Genomic DNA, 15,405 nt, shown 5'->3' on the forward strand with positions numbered 1-15,405 from the left:
CAGTACAGTCTTAATGGCTCTGATGGGACCTTGGTTTTGAGCCTCTTCCATCATTATCTTTTCCTCTTCTGTGTCAAAAACTGCATTCCTGGTGGCCCTAACATCTGCAAGGTGTGAGAGTTGCTGGTTTAAATGGCAGAGAGCCTCCTTACACACGTTTCTCTAAAGATAAGGTGACCGTGTGGCCTGAAGCTTTTATCTAAAGTGGTGTTACGCTGCCTGGTTCAGGTGAAACTGTATCTGCCGGTGTTCTGTCCGAAGCTGCATTCAGCCGTGGAGGAGCAGCATATTCATTCACTGGATGTCGGGTGTCTTTTGCCTGGACAGGACTAAACCCTTTTGTGATTAGCCTTGTCTGTTTGCGTCGTTTGCAGACCAGATGAAGGGACAAGTAGTCTCTTCGCAAATCTCCTGGTGGATAACTTCCTGTATCAAGACTGCATATGAAATATCATGAGCTATGCCCCCTCAAAGGTATTTTAAGTGACCTTTCAGTACTGGATATTTGCAGGGCTGCCACTTGGTCATCTGCACATATGTTTTCCATCCATTATGCCATTACTGTGGCATCCAGAGCAGATGCGAACTTTGGAGGGGCAGTCCTGCAGTCCTTGTTTAAGTAGACCAGGGATTCTCAAACTGGGAGTCATGACCCCTCGGGGTCGCAAGGCGGTTACATGGGGGTCATGAGCTATCGCCTCCGTGGGGCTGACAGCTCCCAGCCGCCATTAAATTACCCTCCCCACATGTTTAATGTATAAGGAGGGTCACACTCAGAGGCTTGCTGTGTGAAAGGGGTTACCGATACAAAAAGTTTGAAAACCACTGAAGCAGACTCTGGGCCCCGCTTCCTGCAGGTACTGCTTGTGAGTCACCTAAGTGAATACACGTCTGCATCTCCTCAAAGAGGAAGAAATGGTTACTTACCATAACAGGTTCTTCAAGATGTGATGTAGATGTGTGTTCCATAACCCACCCTCCATCCACTCTGCACTTAAGTCTGTGCTCCTGACATTGGGTGCGAAGGAACTGAGGGACGTTGGGGTGGTGCTGCTTCATATAGTCAGGAGAGGGGATACAGCCAGGAGGCGCAAACATCACCCCCCTACGGGTACTGTTAGGCAGAATTTTCCAGCGCACACCCAAGTGGAATACACATCTGCATTACATCTCGAAGGACCACAGTTACAGTCAGTAACCATTTTGGCATTATGAGACCAATGCTGGAATATTGCGTCCAGTTTTAGTGTCCATGTTTTTAAAAGGATGTTAAAAATTGGAGAGGCTACAGGAAAAAAACACAAATGATTTGAGGACTGGAGAACATACCTTACTCGGAGAAACTTAGACCTCAATTTGTTTAGCATATCAAAATACCACAGATGTATCCAAGACTCTTCAGGCAAGTCAATTTCCCTAGCAATGGAGGCCAGTTGGTGGAAGAAACTTGGTAGTTTCCTCCTGTTTCCTGAACCATTAAACTGCTGCGCAGTTTGTGATAGCCAGTAACCTCTTGAGAGGGCTATGATGGGAGCAGCACAGGGAGCTAAGGCTTGAAGCTCCTGGGCTTTTAGCTGTGTGGGATTCTAGGACTGGAATAGCAGGGGGGACAGTTGAAGCTCATTGGCAGAGCTGCATGTGGGAAACTATCAGCCCTCAGAATGCCTCAATGTTACACAAACTGCCAGTGCCTCACATTCCTTTTCAGAACAGGAAGAAATGAAGCTCATGGTGTTCCTTTTGCTAGTACTCATAATGCCATTGGTTGTAACCCTAGCAGCGGGAAACTAATGCCATAGTACTACATGGCAGATTGGTTTAAACCCCAGTTGTACTTTGAAAGAATGTTCGGGTTACTCTAACTTGATTTCAGATGAGCATATTTTCTGTGAACCAAATATCATCACCACCACCACTCCCATAACCGCATTGGTCATTGGGGCACCATTATTGATGAGCAATGGCAATTCTTATAAAAACTGTTCCCCTCCCTCTCCTTCCAAGGGCCATATTGCCATAGTAATCTGAGGGCCTCCTGGGATACCGGACTGTCCCCTTCCCTTACACCAACTCCTCTGAAATAACAGGAAACCTTTCCTGCCCTTTCTGTAGCATGAGGAATTAAATATGAATGCCAACTGAGCAGGAATCTGCCCATTACAGCTGCAATTCCCTTGATTATCTCCAGCAATAAATAACAATGCATTCTAATCAAATGAACTTTATTGAAGTAATAAACATCATCACTTTATTCTAAACATCTCACTTAATTTAGGAATGTCCAGTATTAAGTCTGTGTCCAAGAGACATGACTTCACGGTGTGCTGAATAATAACTTCTGGGTGGGAAGTTTAGATTTTTTTTTTCTCCCCCTTCCATTGCTAAATAGCACGGTGTCACGGTAGCAGGACTGGAGTTCTGGCTGAAGAGGCACTTTGTTATTCGTCTGTTTTCAGCCATTTACAACTTCCTTGAAATATTACCCTAGGGTCGTCTTTGTTTGTTCTTAGCCCAAAGGTGAATGGGCAAGGGGATATTTAATAAAATTCTCCTGCGACCTTTGAGCAAAAAGGTATTGTCAGACATTCTTCTGATACTTTTTTATACTTTGAAAACAGACTATTTTGTTGGCAAACTTCTATGTTGGCATGTACAGTGTTTTCAATCAGAATGGCATCTTTGCTACAGTTGGGAAAGAACATTGAGAATGAAAATAGCAAACTGTACAGCATGTCACTTCCAAAATGAACTGTTGTGTGTGCAATATGATTCTCCAGATAGCGTTTTATACCTGCATAGTGAAGTAATGTTCCACCTGTATCTGAATATGCAATTCCCATGTACACGTGAGAAGAGTGAAACTTAAGACCAACACTTTCAAACATAGACATTTAAATACAGTGGGGTGGGAATAGGTATTGTTTCATATTCTCTGTGTATATATAAAGCCTGCTGCAGTTTCCACGATATGCATCTGAAGAAGTGAGCTGTAGCTCACGAAAGCTTATGCTCTAATAAATTGGTTAGTCTCTAAGGTGCCACAAGTCCTCCTTTTCTTTTTGCGAATACAGACTAACACGGCTGTTACTCTAGAACCTAGACAGACATTCTAATTTTCAAAGATGCTGAGCAGCCACAGCTTCCTTTGTCTTCAGTGGGATTTTTTGGTGCTTAGCACCTCTCAAATGAAGGCCTTTTGTTTAAGTCCCTTAATATGGATTTAGATGTGCAACTTTAGGAACACGTTTCAAAATGTTGGCTTAGAAGCATGTAACGTAACAAACTGACTGGAGACAGTTTTCTTTTTGCTAAAAACTCTAAAAATTAAATGCAAAAAATTATACTAATACAGAATTATTATTAAAATGTAGATGTTACAGACACAGATATAATGAAATTCAGTGCACACACTGCAGCTTATGTTAAGGCAGAAAAGATATCCATCATCATCTGCATTAGCAGAAAATGGCTGTCCAGGTGAATTCCTGAACTGGCACATGGCCATAAAGTCTGGCTTTAGGCACGTGGGATAAAAGTGCTCAGAGCTGAATGTTTGTCATTGAGTATTCTGGTTCCCTGGCTGAGCTGGAAGCTAGGTGCCTATATGATTTATTTCTGGGCTAGAAACTTAGGGCTGGTCTACAGTACAGCCTCCCTCCCGCCGGTATAAATGTCCTAATACACCGACATCCTAACTCCACCTCCACGAGAGGTGTAAGGCTTATGTAGGTTACTTACATCGGCTGTTGTCTGTTTTGTCACCTGCCATGAAATTGACAAGAAAGCTGAGCAGCTAGAGCCCAGCTATGCCCCTGCTCCCCTGGAGAGCTGGGCTTGCTCTCCAGGGGCGAGAAGCACCAGATGGGTTCCCCCCCACTTCCGGCGGGGAATGGAGAGGCGAGAAGCCCTGGGCGGCCTGCTGGGAGCCTGTGGGGCAGCTGGACTCCTGGCAGGGAGCTGACACCAGGCTATCTGCTCCCCACACTGCCCCTCTTAGGTCAGTGGAAGTGCTCCTGGTAAGGATGTGCACCACTGACCCAAGGAAGGTCGTGTGGATGTACCCCACTGGCAGAATTACTGTGGTGGCTGTAAGTCGACCTAATATAGGTCGACTTACCTTTCTAGTGTAGACATACTCTTTGGCTCAAGTGCAACTAGGAAAGCTTCGCTTGCCAGGCAGGTGACATGCTGAGCTTAGTCTTGGCCAAGTGAGAGAGACTCCTTTTCCAACACTGTTACTCCATAGAGAATGACAGGTGGGGCTGTGGCAGAGTTCTCTGCCCTCTTGCCTGGGTAAAGTCAGTCATTGGCTGTTTTAAGGGGAAGGACATGTACAATGAGTAACTTGCCGGCCCTCTATGCCACATGCAGATGGGAAATGGCTTCCAGCAACTTGACTTAACTTTTTTTTTTTAATAAGTGCTCAAATCCAGGAAACGTTGCCATAGTTCATTTGAACATGCATCTTAGCTCTGTCCTTTGTGTGCGTTATAATGCAGTCTTTAATTAAATGATCAAATATTACTGCTTAAAAGCAATCTGTGACTTTTTCTACTGCCTTAAAGACACACTGCTTCTGAGGTAATACAATCAAGGATTTAAAGACCATGGGAAAATTTTCAGTAGCTCCTAAGTCACTTAAGCACATTTGAACAATTGACCCTATATCAAAATAGATTCCTGCCAGAGGGGAGTATTTAATTTTGCATTGTCTTTTGCATTTCATTTCCTAGGTTTTCAGAGAGGTAAGAGATGTCAGTGGAATAAAGAGGACAGAAAAAGGGTTGGGGGGGAGGCATAGGCATTCATGGCTTCTGTTCCACTTAAAAGTTCCTTTACCCAGTGCATTGAGACTTACCTCGTTATGGGATATTTACTTACTAGGTGAGAAGTGTCAAAGTTGGAGTTGGCTTTGAGTTATTTCCCTGGAAAAAGTATACTGCTATTTTTTACAAAAAGAAAAGGAGTACTTGTGGCACCTTAGAGACTAACCAATTTATTTGAGCATGAGCTTTCGTGAGCTACAGCTCACTTCATCGGATGCATACCATGGAAACTGCAGAAGACATTATATACACACAGAGACCATGAAACAATACCTCCTCCCACCCCACTCTCCTGCTGGTAATAGCTTATCTAAAGTGATCATCAAGTTGGGCCATTTCCAGCACAAATCTAGGTTTTCTCACCCTCCGCCCCCCCAACACAAACTCACTCTCCTGCTGGTAATAGCCCATCCAAAGTGACCACTCTCTTCACAATGTGTATGATAATCAAGGTGGGCCATTTCCTGCACAAATCCAGGTTCTCTCACTCCCTCACCCCCCTCCAAAAACCACACACACAAACTCACTCTCCTGCTGGTAATAGCTTATCCAAAGTGACCACTCTCCCTACAATGTGCATGGTAATCAAGGTGGGCCATTTCCAGCACAAATCCAGGCTTTCTCACACCCCACCCCCCCGGGGAACACACACACACACAAACTCACCCCCGGGGGGGGGGGTGAGAGAGCCTGGATTTGTGCTGGAAATGGCCCACCTTGATTACCATGCACATTGTAGGGAGAGTGGTCACTTTGGATAAGCTATTACCAGCAGGAGAGTGAGTTTGTGTGTGTATGGGGGTGGGGGAGTGAGAGAACCTGGATTTGTGCTGGAAATGGCCCAACTTGATTATCATACACATTGTAAGGAGAGGTTTCAGAGTAACAGCCGTGTTAGTCTGTATTCGCAAAAAGAAAAGGAGTACTTGTGGCACCTTAGAGACTAACCAATATATTAGAGCATAAGCTTTCGTGACCTACAGCTCACTTCCTCAGATGCATATCGTGGAAACTGCAGCAGGCTTTATATATACACAGAGAATATGAAACAATACCTATTCCCACCCCACTGTCCTGCTGGTAACAGTGGGGTGGGAATAGGTATTGTTTCATATTCTCTGTGTATATATAAAGCCTGCTGCAGTTTCCACGATATGCATCTGAGGAAGTGAGCTGTAGCTCACGAAAGCTTATGCTCTAATAAATTGGTTAGTCTCTAAGGTGCCACAAGTACTCCTTTTCTTATTGTAAGGAGAGTGATCACTTTAGATAAGCTATTACCAGCAGGAGAGTGGGGTGGGAGGAGGTATTGTTTCATGGTCTCTGTGTGTATATAATGTCTTATGCAGTTTCCATGGTATGCATCCGATGAAGTGAGCTGTAGCTCACGAAAGCTCATGCTCAAATAAATCGGTTAGTCTCTAAGGTGCCACAAGTTCTCCTTTTCTTTTTGCAAATACAGACTAACACGGCTGTTACTCTGAAAAACCTGCTATTTTTTATCATCCTCTCATAACTCAGAAATAGCTGAATAGATTTTTGTTCACATTTTCCAAAAAATTCAGCCCTCAGGCAAATAAGAATGGAAAATTTCTGCCCAAAAGGGACCGTTTTCCCCAAAAAGTGGTAGTATAAATATTTAAAAACATGGTTATAAAGAGGAAACATTTTGCAACTATGTGTTAGTACAGTTGACTCAAGGAATTGTACTAGAACTGGTATAATTCAGCATAGTAGCCAGAATCAGCCTTGAACGGGATTACAGGCTAGTGATTTACTGTGCAAGTCATAGTGGTCCTCTTAAATTCTCCTGATGTTAACATGCAGAAAGACATCTTCACTTTCTAACAGAAAATTTTTCTTTTGTTACAGCTTGCTATGGGGAAGCTGATGGAGCAGGGACCCGTATTAATTATCACTTTCCAGGTTCAACTTGTTATGGTGATTAAAAATCAGAAAGGAGAGGTGGTAGAAGGAGATCCGGTAAGTGACACTGTCAAGGCTGATTCCCCACTCTGGCACTTTGAGTGCAGAAGGTGGGGGCCTGTAAGGATTCTAACAATTAATACTGGCCACTCCAGGCTTGTATTAAACTCCTAAGGTTACAGCTTTTCTCTGACCTTGGATGGGTAAATGCTGCCATCACCCAACAGCAAAAACCCCTTTGAGAACCCAGGAAGGCACCCTTGGGAATTCCTTCCTCTGGGATACCCTCAAGCGTGCGCGCCCCCCCTCCCCCCCCCACATGGAAATCAGCTGTTGCCACCAGCTAAACAACCTGCACAAACCTCTTAGGACACACAAATCCAATTCTGTTCTTAAAAAAGGTAAATTGTATTAAAACAAAAAGAAAGAAAATACATCTGGAAACTCAGGCTATTGCTAGATTTAAAAAGAGCAAATACAAGGATTAAGCATCAGGAATAGTTCCTAAGGTTCAGCTTAAAGGTTACAAGCAAAACAAAAGCACCTGGGGTTAGCACAGAGGCGTCCCCAAGCCATAAAGAAATAAAAGGTGATAAACCTGATCGCGTCTTCCGAGACATTCATTTCCTGATCTTCTTACATATCTGGGATTTCAAATGAGTAGTTTCTAGGTATGATACCGATGATTTTTCATACCTGGCTCCAAGCTTTTTACAGCATAGTTTCAGTCCTGTCTCTGCTTCTCTCTGAGAACAACCACAGACAGACAAAAGGGGAGTCTTGTTTCAATTTTAAAAAGTTCTAGCCTTCCCATTGGCTCTTTTGGTCAGGTGCCCACTTCCTTCCTTTTACCTATGCATCGCAGTGACACTTTTTAGCCCTTTACAGGTAAAGCAAGTAGAGAAGAGCTACTAAGAGGGATTTTATAGCTAACTGGCTGGCTGGGTCCATAAAAGGAAGCTACCCTTCCCCCCCCACACCTTTCATTTATCACAGATGCCCTGTACTGTGTGTGAAAAATGAAGTGCTTTGCAGTCAGTTCTAGTGAGATTGTGTACATTCACTTTTAATCCCATCATCACTGTGTAACACACACATCTGCCATGGAGCCTGGCTAATGTGCATTTAACTAATCCATACTCTCCGTAATTCACCCCCACAAATACATGCCCTCTCTGCTTCTGAGCAGAGATGAAATAGTGCTCTAGCAAGAGGTCTGACATTATGGAACCCTCATTACTTCAATGTTTGCTAAAACATCACTAATTAAAACTAAGCTTGTCAAATAAATGAACAAGTACATTTTGTGATGGAGAACTGGGCTTTCCTTAGGATGATCATTTACTAATAGATGAAGTTTAGTGCTTCACAGCGGGTCTCCAAATCACCAGTGTGAAGTAACAAGGTCCTGCACTCAAAGCACACATGAAAACTTTGCCCTGTAAGCATGTCCAAACTTCTTGTGTATCCCAGAACTCAGATGCTTTCACTGCTGTTAACAGAGATCTAGAAAATGGAGCAATTGATTTAAAAAAAAATCCACCAACAGAAAAAACTGGAGGGGAGTACTTGGAAAAACAAGATATCTGATGGTAGGAACCTTAGCAGCCCTCTTAAAAAGTGCTCAGAATGTGGAAGGTGTAGTGAGCTGGTGTACAGCTAATGGGATTTGAGTCTTTATAGTGGGAAATGGTGATTGGGTTCAGTAAATTACACTTCAATCCCAGGTGAAATCATAGAACCAAATCATGAAATAGCAGAGCATCCAGATGCATCTAGCACAGTGGGTCCCTGTCCCTGGGCACACCTGCTCCCTTCCTGTGCCTGGCCTGGCTCAGCCACTCAGAGCTCTGTCCTTGTCAGATGCAGGGGGTGGCAGGTACACTGCCTGAGATTGTTGTGCTGGTGCATTTGAAATGACAAGGGATCCTGGGCAGCAGTTGAGAGAAGCAAAGGGTGGGATTAGGGGTTAGAGAAGGTTGTGAAACCTGGGGAGATGAGTTCCATGGTCAGCACACTGCCGGGAGGATTACACATCATCACTCACAGCTTGCAGCTTGATTCTATTACTTTAAAGTCTAATGACAGACCTGCTAGACAAAGGGAATTTAGTGGGTGGAAAGTTCCAGCAGTGGCTCAAGCCAAATTGGAAATAAGCAGGGCTGTTACTATCTGTCCAGGATTCAGCGCAGAGAGGAACAGCAGCTGCTACCTTTACAGATCTCCCTACTTGGGACTGTCATCCTGCTGTGGGGTTTGAACAATCAATCTCACTTTACCGTCACATACATTCTGTCACTTCATGGCTCAAATGTAGGACCTTTCTGAGCAAAAAAGATAATTTCACATGTTAAAAACCTTTTGGGAAAAACAACAGGGATAGAAGTAAAAACAGTAACCTCCCTCCACCCCCATCCCACATTAGGGTCAGCCTTACGCAACATGCCTCAGTTAATCAGCTAATCATTTCTTAATGTGGCTGCTTTACATAGATACCAGAACTTCATACGCTTGGTCTGTTCTTCATGCACTTGTCTTTTGTGTGCACCTGGGTTGTCTTGGATCAGCTGTTTCTGATGTTTCTGGACTGCGTGGAAGTGTCTGGTAGGGGAGTTTCATGTGACCCTTCATGAGAGAGAAACCATAAGGAAAGAGTAACTATGAATAATAACGGCAGCTGGTTGGGGCCCTGTAGGGCCATCTGAAAGGAGCAGTGAAAGCCCATTGCTTAAGTAGGAGAATGGTGCCTGGCTAGGAGGTGCTGTGAGCACCTGGGAGGAGGGAGAGATGAAAAGGGAGCAGCAGCTGTTCTGACTGCTGCGCCACACACGTGCTCTCAGCTACCTGTGGTGGGAGCTCCATACTGCAGCTGTAAGTAATATCTAGCTCTCACCATTTGGTCTCGAAGCGCTTTGCAAAGGATGTCAGTATCATTATTCCCATTTTTAAGATGTGGGAAACTGAGGTACCGAGGAGGGGGAACGACAAATCAGGGCACAGTAGGACCTTCATTTCCAAGTTGGGCTGTTCCCTGTTTTTATATTTAATTTGTTTATTTTTATGTTTTGAATGCATGCTTTCTTGCCTTTCTCTGTCCTTGACGAGAGGGACCTCTGGATGTGAGGAGCCCAGAAGTACTGGACACTTGGGCAGAAATTAGCAAAATGGAATTGAAATGGGAGAAGTGAAAATCAATAAATTGCAAGAGGGGTGGAGAATAATCTCAAACCCAGGGAGTTTAGGTTCTGGATCCACTGTAATTGTACTAAGGTTCTGGCTCAAACCAGGTAAACTGTTCTCCTCGCCTCATGCTAGACACTGCACATGGCACAGTCCTGTGTTGGGACCTCTGAAAGCTACTCTGGGGATGCCTGACTGACCATGCCCTGTCCTGGAATCTGTGTGTGAATCACTTCTTGCAGTGGTTTCATTTGTCCGTGTAAACTCTAGAAAGTGTCACTGTCATTCACTTAAGCACTGTCCTGCGGATATGTTCTGTCAGGCTCGTTTTGGGAGTTAATGACACATGGGTTTAAGAGCTTGTGAAATTTTCTGAAAATCCCTGGGGGCTGAGTGGCAGGCTCTCCAGACGGCTCTCGCTGTGCCTGGGCAATGTTTAAGTAGTTTAATGATGTGGAATAGGTGACGCTGCAAGGAGCCTGGAGCTGGGCAGTTTCCAGGAGCCTTCCATTAAAATTAATACGTGTTTAATAAATAATGGCTTTTCTCAGCCATTCTCCTGAGCCCAGACTGTAGGTTTACAGAAAAAAGGACTAATTTTAATGATGGGCCCATCTGGCCTGATTTGCAGCCTGTCATATTGACTGTAGGGAGAAGAGGTCTATTTAGTGATTTCTCACATGAAATTAGCCCATTGGTAAAAGATGGGTATGGATGGGATAATTATTAAAGGGGATATCAATGTCTGGTTCCTTGAGAACAGCAATACATCAGGGGGATACATTAAAATGCTGTAAAGGAAATGAAACTTTAGTTTAATCCAGTGTCAGCTGCAGGCTGGCTGGGAGCCATGATTCAGTTTTACTGTTGCGCTTCTCCTGCAGCGCCTTGGAGTCAAGAGCAAATGACCTCCTAGGTAACAGGGAGCCTCGCGTTGTAAACTCGCTAAATAGAAATCATGTGCTGGTTCCTGCTGCAGCATTGCCTGTTTGCGCTCACCCACTGCAGCGCTGCAGACTCACCCTCAGTGGGATGCGTAGGAGGTCTGAGAAGATATGATTATGCTAGTTGCTCTAGCAAATACACCACTTTAAAAAGAGAGCAGGGGACAGATGCCTATAGAGTTTTGCACAGTTGATCTGGGGAAATAGGCCTTTAACCATCCAGCAAAGCATTCTTGAAAGGTCCAAGAAATCCTCTTTAAAATTAATCCTGAGAGGTTGTGGTACAGGATGCTATGCCTGTCACAGCATCCCATGGGAATAAGGGACAAATTTTAATCTTAAATGCATAACTAGAGTTTAGAAATTCACTTCTGGGAGTCCACAGATGTTTGCAGTCCCAGTTTCTTTGAATATATGCAGCAACATCCACTGCATATCCAAGTTTAGGATGTAGCTCTATTAATAAAAATGTAAAATCAGTCACCCAGAACTCCCACAGTGCAGGTAACAGGTTGTTTTCTTTGTTCCGTGATGTCTCATTCCCCAGTAAGAGAGCCATCTTCCCTGTGTTTTGATGTCACAGGATCCCTGTAGTTGTCTGCCACACTTCCAATAAAACAACCTATTTTTCAGGAGCCTAAACCTTTCCAGATCACAGCTTTGGTGCCAATTTTCTCCTTTCTTAGTTTGCCTCTTTCATTACAGAATGTAATGAAATGGAGTTTGACCGTCACAAATAGGTAGAAAATGCAAATTAAGGTTTCAGTGGCAATTAACTCAGCCCCATTACCCATCTTACATGTTTATACACTTAACAGCATAGATTTCTTCAGGAAAATACTACAGTAGAACCTCAGAGTCATGAACACCAGAGTTACGAACTGACCAGTCAACCACACACCTCATTTGGAACCGGAAGTATGCAATCAGACATCAGCAGAGACTAACCCCCCCGCCCCAATACAGTATAGTACGGAGTTAAATGTAAACTGCAAACAAAATAAAAGGGAAGCAGCATTTTTCTTCTGCATAGTAAAGTTTCAAAGCTGTATTAAGTCAATGTTCGATTGTAAACTTTTGAAAGAACCATAACATTTTCTTTAGAATTATGAGTGTTTCAGAGTTACAAACAACCTCCATTCCCGAGGTGTTCATAACTCTGCAGTTCTACTGTATACGTATTGACCCAGGATAACAGGACTAGAGTGAGTACTACATGTGTGCAGGGCTTTGACCTGGATGGAAATGTAATGGTTGCATTTCCTGCAGTTTTGTGACTTTTCATCGTGCAGGTTAAAGTTTTATTAAGAGGTTTTTGTATTGTATTTCCTCAGTTACTAAAGAGAGAAGGAAGGGCGGGCAAGGGAGACGTGGGGAAAAGATAAAAGGCTAAAAAATGACAGAAGAGCAGGGCAAACATGCTTCCAAATGGGCACCAGCCAGCCCAAGGGTGTTGGAGATTGTGTACTTAGGTGTTTGCATGCACACAAGTCCATATTCAAATACTCTCAGCTTTATGAAATCAGAGGTACTAACTGCAGGAGATTCCATGTAGAGTTCAGCTGCTCCTCGGTTATCTGTGTTAAACTGGTTGTCAGAACAGGCAAATGTGTGTGTGTTCTTGTTGCCGTATAACTCAAATGGCTACCTGGCCCAAATTTTCAAGCATCATAACCCTTTGGGGCAAAAGCTAAGTAGGGAAAATTCAGCCCAAAAGGTTAAGTTTTTGAAACACTGCGCAAGAGAAAGTGAGCTTATGATATATGGCATTTTGGTAACCTTAACTAAAGTAGATAAAAAAAGAAAAAAGATAAAAACAAAATGAGTGTAGGACTTGTATAGCAGTGATGTTGTTCTGTGTGTGTAGGGGGGACTCCTAGCCTGGCAGCGGTGCCGTGTTCTCTGTGAGGGGTTGGGTGATTCGTAGCCCACAGCGGTGCCGTGTTCTCTGTGAGGGGTTGGGTGATTCGTAGCCCACAGCGGTGCTGTGTTCTCTGTGAGGGGTTGGGTGATTCGTAGCCCACAGCGGTGCTGTGTTCTCTGTGAGGGGTTGGGTGATTCGTAGCCCACAGTGGTGCTGTGTTCTCTGCAGTGTGTAGTTTCAATTCTAACAAGTGAATTTTTGTTTCAGGACAAAGTTCTGCGGATGCTGTATGTGTGGGCGCTGTGCAGAGACCAGGATGAACTCAACCCGTATGCTGCCTGGAGGTTATTGGACATTTCTGCTTCAAGCACTGAGCAGATCCTCTAAGAATGCCATCCAAGAGCTTCCTCTACCTCTCACTTGCACCAGTGCCATGTCTGAACTTGTACCAACCTACAGTGTAAGGAGGGAGCTGTGGGGAACAGTCTGTGTTGGTTCCTTTTCAGAAGAGGCAGCTATTGGGTGTGCCATCACTTCAGCAGTCCCTGATGTGACCTGCCTGGGACCAACATGGCTGCCCTGGGCACGGCGCTAGCTTTACACTGTAAGAATGTGCAGTAGATTTAAGTGTGACTGATTTAAGACACTAGCAGCTGCTGTCGGTTCCTTTTTAAATCTTAGCTGGAGGAGGCTGGCCTCTTTCCTCCCCATGTTCCCTCGTGCTTCCTGACATGGACCCAGGTGGGTACTGGGCAGTAGCAAAGTGACGTGTATTGTTTGCAATGTCAGCATCTATAGTAACCCAAAAGTAGCCTCTCCAGGTCCCTGAAAGGCTCTCAAAGTTCTTTCAGGACATGCCAGTGTCAGCTGCTCTCTTACTAGGTTGCACCAATAAGCCTTCTGTTGATACAGTGTCATGCACTTTACCAAACCAAATGCAACCATGCCTTCACACATGCACCTTCCGCAGAGTCCTGCGGGGCCATATCAACACAGGGCCAGGCAGGCTTGCAGACTTGGCTGTAGCAGTGAGGCGTGCTCCCAGCGGTGTTACACGCAGTTCTCTTCTGATGCAGGTGGGACTCACTGCTTAGAGAGTCTTTGTGTTTGAATCTCCCCAGATTCAGGGGTAGTCACATGAGCTGTACTTGCCTGGGCAGAGTGCCAGTGGTGACTGAGAAAGGGGCAGAGCTGGAGAATACTGACCAGGGACAAGAGAGATGGACACAAGCAGTTGGCATTATCTGCTGTAGATGCAACAGAGAGAGCAAATAAGGTGCAAAATCAACTTGGGCCATAGCACCCCCACCACCACACCCAGTTATTTATTGCTAAGACTGAGTGCAGAGGGTATGATTCACTTACCTACTCTATATAAATTGAAGGGTACAATCTCCTGCCGCAGGTGGAGGTGCACACCTGGCCTCTCACTGGGACCTGTGTGATGACTGCAGAGCTTGGAGGAGGTTTACTGGCACAGAATCCAAACTGGTGCTGGGTAAATGGAGGTTTAGCTGAGATGTTCTCGTGTTCATAGATTCTTCTGCTGCCTCCTTCAATAAAGAGTGAAGATTCTTGTAAGGGTGTGACTTATTTGGGTAGAGGATAACTTACCCAATAAGGGATTCAAAGGAATGTTGAGTCTGGGTTTTTCTGATTCTCCATGCGCACAAAGCAGAAGAGCTGTTTTTTGCTTTGTAATTAAAGAAAATCATTCTGCCTGTTGCTCCTCCTCTCCCCCCTCCACCCCGCGGTGAGTATCCAGAGCAGTTCTTTTGGTGAATCTAAATGGAATCAAATGTCTAGCCCAGGCGTCATTATCATTCCTGTAGCAGCTGTTACAGACAGTCTGATGTATGCGGCAAGTTCAACAGCACCCATTATCTTGCACAACTCTGCCATACCGGAGTCTCCCGCTCCCAGGACCGGGGAAATGTGTGTGCTTTACTGGCCATGGATGTGCTCTCAGTCCAGCCGGTTCCACCCCGGTGCTCTTACCAGTGGAGTCATTTGAGTTTTTTTTAAATTGTCTTGAATTTATGTATCGGTGCCTAATATCTGAACAAATTAATTTCATACTGCAGAACACAGTAATGGGCCAGGTGAGTCCCTCTGTCTGACCAGCTCCAGCAGTGAGAGGGCAGCTGGTGGGCTTAGGTCTTGTTCAGTGTTTGAGGAAGGAGGTGATGCTGTGAAAGATCACTTTCATCAGCAAACTGATGGGAACTCACTCACATCTCAGCCACGGGGCTGGGCCCTGCGTGGAAACGCTGCTTTATTCACTGCTGGGAGTGCAGAGGTGAGGCAGATGTTGTCTTTTAGCACTGGCACAGCTGTGAGAACAGCTCAGAGAAATCTGATTGCCTGGTTCATGCACAAATTCTGGGCCTGAGCCCCCCCAAAATCAGAATCAGCTTCCCCCACTTCCTTGTTGGAGGGTGATCAGTAATCTGCCAGGGTAACCTAGCAATCTGCTCTGCACGGGGCCTGGGTTTTAATCGCCTGCAAAGCAGAGGATTTGCCCGCATTGCCATGTGACAACAGCATACCTCAGTGTTTGTTCTGGACGTGGTGCTGTGCTCTTCCAGTGACACAGACATAGCACATGCTTTAGTCAGCCAATCACGGCTTGAATTTACAATACCAAACCTGAGGACCTGGCGTA

At 44.8% G+C, this 15,405-nt stretch overlaps 1 protein-coding gene across 4 annotated transcripts in view; it reads left to right on the forward strand.

Annotated features, from left to right (window-relative positions):
* The window catches only part of TIMM44 (translocase of inner mitochondrial membrane 44), a 52,276-nt gene extending 37,955 nt beyond the window's left edge, over positions 1 to 14,321 (forward strand). For all 4 annotated transcript variants that reach the window (XM_073324470.1, XM_073324468.1, XM_073324469.1 and 1 more), the window contains 2 exons: positions 6,699 to 6,809; positions 13,008 to 14,321. In XM_073324470.1, coding sequence (XP_073180571.1) covers positions 6,699 to 6,809; positions 13,008 to 13,127 — 231 coding nt within the window. In that variant the 3' untranslated portion in view covers positions 13,128 to 14,321. The remainder of the gene's footprint in view (positions 1 to 6,698; positions 6,810 to 13,007) is intronic.
* Positions 14,322 to 15,405: the final 1,084 nt, after the last annotated feature.

The sequence above is a fragment of the Lepidochelys kempii genome, chromosome 25, assembly GCF_965140265.1.
Source record: "Lepidochelys kempii isolate rLepKem1 chromosome 25, rLepKem1.hap2, whole genome shotgun sequence".
Lineage (NCBI taxonomy): Eukaryota > Metazoa > Chordata > Testudines > Cheloniidae > Lepidochelys > Lepidochelys kempii.